The sequence below is a fragment of the Bacillus rossius genome, chromosome 1, assembly GCF_032445375.1.
Source record: "Bacillus rossius redtenbacheri isolate Brsri chromosome 1, Brsri_v3, whole genome shotgun sequence".
In the NCBI taxonomy this organism is placed as follows: domain Eukaryota; kingdom Metazoa; phylum Arthropoda; class Insecta; order Phasmatodea; family Bacillidae; genus Bacillus; species Bacillus rossius.
In genome coordinates, this window is record NC_086330.1 from 1,578,178 (window position 1) to 1,588,694 (window position 10,517).

Sequence of the window (10,517 nt, forward strand, 5' to 3'; positions counted from 1 at the left end):
ATAATTACAGATTTTCAAAATGGCGGCCAAGATGGCTGAAAGGATGCCGGATGCCACAGCAAGTACTACTACTGTACTTTGCGGGGGAAAATTTTAACTAATATGGGGGCAGCGCTCTCTAGCAGATGACAATGTGTGTACAAGGTGACACCATCGAGAAATGACAAGATGGCAGAAGCACTGTCAAGCAGACGATGTGTGTACTACATGATACTAGTGCTCCATGTAGCAAGTACTGGTAGGTAATAAAGATGCCTCCAGAAAACCCAAAAACATTATAGCAGCTGTGATGATTGGCAGCCTCCAGCGGACGAAAACAAGATGGCGGAAGTGATGTCATAATCAAATATGACAGCCTCCAGCAGACGAAAACAAGATAGTAGACGTGACGTAATATATTCATTGGTGTAACCGTGTAAGTGGTGGGAGGTCAGCGTGTCGATGGCCTCAGTGAAGGAAGGAACCATCACCATTTTTATAGTCTCCTCACCAGGTTCAAATCGAGGACTCAGAGCGACATGATCTAATTGCATTAATTAATTAATATTCTATTAAAATTGTATTTAAATATAATTTTTATAATATTAATTTTTTTTCAAATATTTTGAATAATAATTACGGATATTCAAGATGGCGGCCGGAACGAAAATTGCAACGTCACAATTCAAAATGGCTGTCATGACATCCTAAGGGTCAAAACCAAATGTCCTCAGAGGTTTATTGGAGACTTGTAGATGAGGAATATAAGGCTGATTGAGAAATTTTTATTTTTTTCTGAAACAAAAATAAGTATATGAAGATTTTTTAAATTCAAAATTTTGAATTTTAAATATATTTTTAGATTTTTTGGCAGGATTATTTTCCTAAAAACTAAACATTTTGGCAAATTTTATCAAATTTAGAGTCTTTTTGTAAAATTTAGTTGGTCAAGGTCGTCCAAGATGTCCGCCGTGGCGTCACAATCCAAGATGGTGGGCCGGCTCTTCACTCCTCACTCCAGACGCCGGAAATACTCTTATTACATATACATAGATAGATAGTCCCGAACGTGGGAGACTGCCACTGACGTCACGTGTTGTGTTAGAGAACAGTCAATAAGAGAAAGTAGTTTAAGTTTTGTTGATTAATTTATCATTGACAATATCTTAAATTACATTTGATTTGATCAGAAGATATTTATTTTACAACCATACTTACTATTTTTCATCTTAAGAGGTGGAATTTAAGAAAGTGGTAAAATAAAATTGGTAGATTATCCATTTTAAAAATCATATCGTATAACTAACATCCCGCTTGATTATCTTCAGAGATATTAATTTTATAATAAACCCAAAATTAACCGCCCTTGCACGCATTTTGCGGTTGAATACATAACAATGGTAAAAGTACAAAACATGCTATTAAATCATATAATACATGTTATTCTTGCTGTTTTTTTACCTCCAGCTTAATATACAAGGATTTATGATTTATATCAAAACAAACGTACTCCTAATTAACTGTATTTGGGGAAAATATTCAAAAAATGGTAAAAGCACCCTACAATATTAATTATTTGATTTATTCATGCTCAGCTCCTTACATCCAGCTTTATTTGCTAAGGAGATATGATTTTTTCATGATAAAACCAAACTTACCTGTTTTACACCCCTCGGAGACAGAATTTTGGAAAGTGAAAATAATAATGTACTTATGGTTTATTTGTTAGCATTCTTACCAAATAATGTAGGTCTTACTTAAATTTTTTTCCAAGATTTTATTTATATATATATTTTAAAAAAACTAAAACAAATCAAAACTTACCCCCATTTCACACCCTTGAAAGATGAATTTTGATAAATGAAAGAAAAAAATATAAGACGTAAATCTACATGCAAGTTCTGCTTAGTTTTTAACCCCTAGTCTTAACACAATAAGAAGTGTTCAATTTCGTTTTGAAACCATACACGTTTTTAACCCTCCTTGAGGGTTGAATTTTGTAAAATGGTAAAATTGTGGTTGGTAGTTTTTGTATGCTTATCATTGGTACCAAATAACATTTCCTTAGGCTCGATTACATATCGGCACCAACAAGATTATAACTATGTATGCTGCAGCCGCAAACGCCGAAACACAAAACAATTGCCGCAGTTACGTTAGTTGCAGACGTTGCAGTACATACTTAGAAATGCCAGTTAACATGTATAGCATTTCAAATGTGACCAGCTTGTACAGAACTATTCCACGCTGGACTGCGAACCCGAGGGCATTGCTAGCATCAAGGAGCAGACAGGCACAGAGGCGTCACATTTATTCAGTACAAGGACTCGACACGGCAGCGCGGCTAGGCGGGCTCGCCGTGCCGCCCGCCCGACAGCGCCAGGCACACGGGCACCGCGGAGCTGAGCCTCACACGCACGGGGCAGTGCGCGTACGAGGCGTGGTGGCGGCCGCGGCAGTTGCAGCAGGTGGGGTCATCGCGCGGGTGCACGCACAGCTCCACGCCGTGCGCCTCGCCGCAGCGCACGCAGCGCGGCTGGTGCCGGCAGCTGGCGGCCGTGTGCCAGAACCCCTGCAGGCAACACACGCCATGCACGTGCCAGATCATTCAATTTAACAGTACATCTTTATCACTGTGTCATACTAGGGATGTAAGGGAACGAACAAATGAAATGTCGGAGTGGGCGCCACCACGTGATGTGGGCACGTGGACCCGGTGGAGACACTCTTCAGAGCATGACGTCGCCCGTGTAGGGCTAGGCCCGGTTACCTTAGCACGCGATATCGCACCAGTGGGCTCTTAAGGCGTCCCACACGCCTCGAGGTTCGGGAGCAGGGACACGTGGTCACTCGACTAAAAATCACAAGTTCGACGTTACTCCTTTTATTCCGGCAACGTTACAACACGTCTCCAATCGCGCTACACCTACATACACTCAATGAAACTGTTAATAATGCCAACGGCGGGAAAGAATCAGTTTACAGGCCGACCAGGTCACTTCGTGGCCTGGCCTCGTGAGTTTAGGACGCGGTTCGTGGTTAAATGTTCGAAATGAACTGAAATATTTATTAAAACGAGTCGGCCACCCTAAGTAGGCCTCGCAGATACAAAAAGGTGGTGGTGGGAGGAGAGGGGTGGCGATGGTGTGAGGCACATCGGGCTTAGGGAGGGCGTAGCCCCGGTCGACGTCAACTGTTTTAATAAATTAAAAAGTATTCCATTTATTTAGTTTTAAATATTTTCATTTATGTATTATTATGTAAAATATTGCATGCATATTTAATTGAATAAAAAAACATTTCAATTATTTAATTTTTAGAAATTAAAAGAGCGATATCTCTAATTTCTTAATTAATAAACCCTACTACGTATTTATATAACTTACAGTATTACACAGAAACATTCTTTTTTTTACTTCACGTGTCAGCAATACAATCAAAAGTCCACTATTGTACAATGTGTGGTTCTAATCAATTATAAATTAAATTTTTAAAAAATTTAACAGTATAAAAATAAAGAATATGTAACCATTGTAACTACTCATGTAATTTATAATTATGGTGTTCAACAGAAACAACAAAGGCATATACAAGTTAATATATTTTGGCTCTCAGGGAACTTAAATCGCAGTGCCCTATCTTTATAAGCTGTCTATTATTATTCTTAGCAATTGCAAGTGAATCTACATAATTTGTTAATATTATATTTTTGTGAAATAACAACCAAGCTATTTTATACATGTATACAATCAGAAGAAATTTGTTACGCAATATCTTGAAAAGTACGGAATATTAATTGAAAACATGAAAGAATTCCTCAGATACCTGTATGGAAACAAAATCATTGTATTTCAGGAACCAACCCGAAACGTCGGTTCAATCACGAAAGTGGGTTGGATGCACTAATGTAGCACTAATGTAGCACTAAGGGGTGCTTTCATAACTTAGAAACACACAACTTAGAAACACACAACTTAGAAACACACAACTTAGAAAAACATAACTTAGAATTTTCTAAGTTATGACAGTTCTAAGTTATGACTTTCTACATTATGGCATTTCTAAGTTGTGTGGTTCTGCATTGTGTGTTTCTATGTTACGTGTTTCTAAGTTATGACGTTTCTAAGTTGTGATAGTTTTAAGTTATGAGTTTATACATTATGATGTTTCTAAGTTGTGTGGTTCTGCGTTGTGTGATTCTAAGTTGTGTGTTTCTAAGTTATGATCTTTCTAAGTTGTGTGTTTCTAAGATACGTGGATATTTCCAAGTTTTATAAGTTATGACAGTTCTAAGTTGTGACTTTCTAAGTTATGTGTGGTTCGCTAGCACTAATGTAGTATTGTTTAAAGCAATTGAATTGTTTTCAACTTGCACGCGAGGCGGTGCCGGGGCGCTCAGGAACGGACGACAGAGGCAGGTACCTGGCAGCGGTAGCACTGCACCACGGCGTCCCGGGAGCCGGGCCCGTCCCCGGCGCGGCCGTGCTGCCCCGGGTCGGGCGTCGCGGCGAAGCTCGTCACCCCGAAGAAGCTGAGTCCTCGCACCAGCAGGAGCTCGTAGTCGCTGCGGCGCAGCACCTGCCAGGCACAGCAGTCGCCTGCTTCCGTGACACGCACACACACCCCCTTGTGGTCCCACAGACTACACCGTCGCTACAGCGCCACCGACTTGAACCTCAGTCTCACTCGCACATCGGTTACTTCATTTTCTTCACATGTCACTACAAACTGACCATATCTAGGTGTTTGATTTGTAGTTTCGAACCAAATTTCGTCAACGGATTTTTAATTTGCAAGCTGTTATGAACAGTTGCGTGGTATTCACTTGCTAAAAGATACGTTCAGAAGATACCTTATTCAGAGGATAGGTACCTATCTGGCCCTAAAAGTTTGGAACAAATCTTTGAAGGCAAGGAAGCTAGTGCGATAACATTCAGAGCTTAGATAACCGTCATGAAGTGTGAGACTGAGGTTTTTAGGCTTTTCACCCAAAACAATTACAAGCTCCGAGCTGGACAACATGTGACGGGAAGGAACCAGTGATCGTCTTCAGCCTCGGTCACATCAGCAAACCTCCCAACTGGCAGAGCGCTCGTTCCTGTGTGTGCACAGATGTGCAATGAAACGACCCTTCCTTCACAGACCTGCACCTGTGCCTCCCGGAGCAGAGTACTCACTTCTACTCTGACGTGCTGGGGCGACCTGTCCACAGCTCCAACAGGGATGGACAGCTCCTGGAACGCCTGTCTGATGTCCTCCACAGGAATCATGCTCGGCACATCTCGCAGCAGAACAGCCTGCTAACAAACACACTAGTTTATCTACCTTGTGACAGCAACATTTATTACAAGTACCTATGAGAAATTAAAGTTTTTTTTTTCTTAAATTTATTATGCTTGTGTTATCGTACTTAGATACTTGTTATTCAAAAGTCCTGCATGGTGATAAAATGTGACTAGAGGCAAACAAAATAAAAATACTACTAATTAACCACTCTGTCAGCAATAATTGCAACAAACACATTTTGAGTTTTGCCAGAAGTGAATCCACACAACTTGACTATTCCTTTGAACCAAAATACAGTATCATTATTTCCAAATTACTGAAGAAAAACTTTAACTGAAAATTGCTTAAAAAGGACATAAAGTATATTTTATATTTCATACTTGGAATTAATTAATTGAATTTCAACACCAAGAATGAAAAAAATATATATATGAGTCCAGCAATATTGTTTAAAAAGTATCTTTATCTATACATGATTTGAGAAATGACCAGTGAAATGTAAAATATAACAGGCTAGAAAACAGGAATCACTGCACTGAAATGAAAACTGACAGTAACAATGCATACAGCAAACTACAAACGCAGACAGCTCAAACCCGCCCAGTGACTATTGACGCTGGATTGCAGAATGTGCTGAACCACAAGTTACCATTTATAAACCTTTTCCTACAAATGAAAATTATAAACATTTAATGATTTTGATACTGTCAAACAAAATTCAGACATTTCTCGTGTACCAACAGCTGAGATACACTTCCACTAAATGGCTTGTCTCAACACCAGGAGACAGTTATTGGAACATGGCATCAGGAGCCCACCATGACAGGAGATATAAGAACATGGCATCAGGAGCCCGTCCGACAGGAGACAGTTATAAGAACAAGGCATCAGGAGCAAGCTACGACCAGGAGATAGTTATAGGAACAAGGCATCAGGAGCCAGCTAAGACCATGAGACAGTTATAAGAACATGGCATCAGGAGCCAGCTACAACCAGGAGACAGTTATAATAACAGGGCATCAGGAGCCAGCTACAACCAGGAGACAGTTATAGTAACAGGGCATCAGGAGCCAGCTACAACCAGGAGACAGTTATAATAACAGGGCATCAGGAGCTAGCTACAACCAGGAGACAGTTATAAGAACATGGCATCAGGAGCCATCTATGACCAGGAGACAGTTATAAGAACATGGCATCAGGAGCCAGCTACAACCAGGAGACAGTTATATAACAGGGCATCAGGAGCCAGCTACGACCAGGAGACAGTTATAATAACAGGGCATCAGGAGCCAGCTACGACCAGGAGACAGTTATAGTAACAGGGCATCAGGAGCCAGCTACAACCAGGAGACAGTTATAATAACAGGGCATCATGAGCCAGCTACAACCAGGAGACAGTTATAAGAACAGGGCATCAGGAGCGTGCTACAACAGGAGACAGTTCTAGGAACATGGGATCAGGAGCCAGCTACAACCAGGAGACAGTTATAATAACAGGGCATCAGGAGCCAGCTACAACCAGGAGACAGTTATAAGAACAGGGCATCAGGAGCCAGCTACAACCAGGAGACAGTTATAAGAACAGGGCATCAGGAGCCAGCTACGACCAGGAGACAGTTTTTGGAACAGGGCATCAGGAGCGTGCTACAACAGGAGACAGTTCTAGGAACATGGGATCAGGAGCCAGCTACAACCAGGAGACAGTTATAATAACAGGGCATCAGGAGCCAGCTACAACCAGGAGATAGTTATAGGAACAAGGCATCAGGAGCCAGCTACAACCAGGAGACAGTAATAAGAACAGGGCATCAGGAGCGTGCTACAACAGGAGACAGTTCTAGGAACATGGGATCAGGAGCCAGCTACAACCAGGAGACAGTTATAATAACAGGGCATCAGGAGCCAGCTACAACCAGGAGACAGTTATAAGAACAGGGCATCAGGAGCCAGCTACAACCAGGAGACAGTTATAAGAACAGGGCATCAGGAGCCAGCTACGACCAGGAGACAGTTATTGGAACAGGGCATCAGGAGCGTGCTACAACAGGAGACAGTTCTAGGAACATGGGATCAGGAGCCAGCTACAACCAGGAGACAGTTATAATAACAGGGCATCAGGAGCCAGCTACAACCAGGAGACAGTTATAATAACAGGGCATCAGGAGCCAGCTACAACCAGGAGATAGTTATAGGAACAAGGCATCAGGAGCCAGCTACAACCAGGAGACAGTTATAAGAACAGGGCATCAGGAGCGTGCTACAACAGGAGACAGTTCTAGGAACATGGGATCAGGAGCCAGCTACAACCAGGAGACAGTTATAATAACAGGGCATCAGGAGCCAGCTACAACCAGGAGACAGTTATAAGAACAGGGCATCAGGAGCCAGCTACAACCAGGAGACAGTTATAAGAACAGGGCATCAGGAGCCAGCTACGACCAGGAGACAGTTATTGGAACAGGGCATCAGGAGCGTGCTACAACAGGAGACAGTTCTAGGAACATGGGATCAGGAGCCAGCTACAACCAGGAGACAGTTATAAGAACAAGGCATCAGGAGTCCGTTACAAGGAGACAGTTATAAGAACAGGGCATCAGGAGTCAGGCGCAACAGGAGACAGTAATAAGAACATGGCATCAGGAGCCAGCTACGACAGGAGACAGTTATAAGAACATGGCATCAGGAGCCAGCTACGACAGGAGACAGTTATAAGAACATGGCATCAGGAGCCAGCTACGACAGGAGACAGTTATAAGAACATGGCATCAGGAGCCAGCTACAACCAGGAGACAGTTATAAGAACAGGGCATCAGGAGCCAGCTACAACCAGGAGACAGTTATAATAACAGGGCATCAGGAGCCAGCTACGACCAGGAGACAGTTATTGGAACAGGGCATCAGGAGTGTGCTACAACAGGAGACAGTTCTAGGAACATGGGATCAGGAGCCAGCTACAACCAGGAGACAGTTATAAGAACAGGGCATCAGGAGCCAGCTACAACCAGGAGACAGTTATAATAACAGGGCATCAGGAGCCAGCTACAACCAGGAGACAGTTATACGAACAGGGCATCAGGAGCCAGCTACGACCAGGAGACAGTTATAGTAACAGGGCATCAGGAGCCAGCTACAACCAGGAGACAGTTATAATAACAGGGCATCAGGAGCCAGCTACAACCAGGAGACAGTTATAAGAACAGGGCATCAGGAGCCAGCTACAACCAGGAGACAGTTATAAGAACAAGGCATCAGGAGTCCGTTACAAGGAGACAGTTATAAGAACAGGGCATCAGGAGTCAGGCGCAACAGGAGACAGTTATAAGAACATGGCATCAGGAGCCAGCTACGACAGGAGACAGTTATAAGAACATGGCATCAGGAGCCAGCTACAACCAGGAGACAGTTATAAGAACAAGGCATCAGGAGTCCGTTACAAGGAGACAGTTATAAGAACAGGGCATCAGGAGTCAGGCGCAACAGGAGACAGTAATAAGAACATGGCATCAGGAGCCAGCTACGACAGGAGACAGTTATAAGAACATGGCATCAGGAGCCAGCTACGACAGGAGACAGTTATAAGAACATGGCATCAGGAGCCAGCTACGACAGGAGACAGTTATAAGAACATGGCATCAGGAGCCCGCCCGTCGGGCCCAGGGAGGCCAACACACCTGCGTGTGGGGCAGGTGCTGTGGTCCCAGCCTCGCCATCCTCACGACACAGCTGCACACTGCCTGCACGTCAGCACGGCAGAAGGCCTCTGCGTCTGCGGCAGCGGTGAAGGAGACCAGCAGCCCGTGACCGGTCTCGGTGAGTGTCCATGGGTGCGGCAACTGTAGGGACGCTACCAGTGTTCTGAGCTGTGCAGCGACCGTGCTCGGCTGCACGTACAAGGAGCACGCCCAGTCAGTACCCTCCGTGGTTGCCCGCTCCGAGTCCATGCGTGTTCCGACAATCCCTGTGGAAGATACGCAACTTCAGTACTGGCACTGATCCGGCCCTACCCGAGTCAACCACACACAACTACAGCCATTCCAAATATCACATCAATTATTATTTCGTCTTTAATAAATAATGTAAGCAATTTCTTCGAATCAATTTATTCGAATTAGAATTAATGCAGAAGTTTTCTTCAGCTCACTGCCAACTACACTGAACCCATAATTCATTTAATTACTGGCAATTCATGTACTCAAGCATTTAAACCTACGGTTTAGAATAATTCACAAGCACTATACAATAAATAGAGTCCCAAATTTTTTCTCAAATAATGTGTTAATGAGTTCAGTTTTTAGCTGCAAGGATTAGTTTTTCGTTTGCAAGCCCCACTCTTCAATTACATCAATATACTGGCATATAGTATTATCTATTTAGTTTGTGTTTATCTGTGATCATTCACTATACAAAATCAGGGTAACATATTCATTCCAATAACTAACAAACATGTTAACGTTAACTTCATAATGACTACATGATGAACATCCAGTTCAGTTCACATCCAATTTGAAAAATTATTTTTTCCTTGTTTTAAGTGTTAACATTTTTAATGGTGACCTCTCAAATTATGAATCTAGCAGTAGAAGTAAAATATTTTGAAAATGCATAGTATTATAACGTCCATGGCAGTTGACTGTTCAAATGCACAGTAGCTCACAACGGTATGGTATTTGACGCTCTACTCCAAACGTCACCTCGCGCCAGCCTCGATGTAGGCAGAATGGTCAACCTAGTGCACTTCCTGCCCTGCGTGTGGGTTCGAGTCCCACCTCACACAAGGGCATTCACTAAGCCCTCAAGCTTCCTTCAGATGTACTAAGATTACTGAAAATGGCAACTTACCACGATAGACTGCAAATAAAACAAAATGTTGATGGTGTGCTCCAGAAAAAGAAAATACACAGAATAATTTAAGGAACAGACACGGGAATTTTGCTAGCTTCAAAACCTCTGACGTTTGTTTACTTAACAGCTGGCAACGGCATCTAGGTCTGTCCCGCGCTCAGCAACGCAGCAACACAGCTGGACAGTGTTGCTGGAAGACAATGGTTCCACATTATTGAAGACAAATTTCACCATCAAACAATACTGCTGTCTACCCCACTCTGTCCCACACCACGACACTCGCGGAGCTCTGTGATTGGCTGCGGCCCACAGAGGCCTGACAGCAGCATGCCGACAAGGTAGTCACGTCACCAGGTGATGCCAATCTTGCTGGTGCCAAACCTCAACAAGTGATTACTATTTTGTCAAGA

At 43.1% G+C, this 10,517-nt stretch overlaps 1 protein-coding gene across 1 annotated transcript; it reads right to left on the minus strand.

The window, feature by feature from the left end:
- Positions 1–1,569: 1,569 nt before the first annotated feature.
- LOC134536655 (uncharacterized) lies at positions 1,570–8,993 on the minus strand. Its single transcript, XM_063376506.1, has 4 exons — positions 8,937–8,993; positions 5,157–5,276; positions 4,402–4,557; positions 1,570–2,551 (listed from the first exon to the last, which is right to left on the minus strand). The coding sequence occupies exons 1-4, from the start codon at positions 8,973–8,975 to the stop codon at positions 2,324–2,326; spliced, it is 543 nt and encodes a 180-aa protein (XP_063232576.1). The 5' UTR covers positions 8,976–8,993; the 3' UTR covers positions 1,570–2,323.
- Between the last annotated feature and the right edge of the window lie 1,524 nt (positions 8,994–10,517).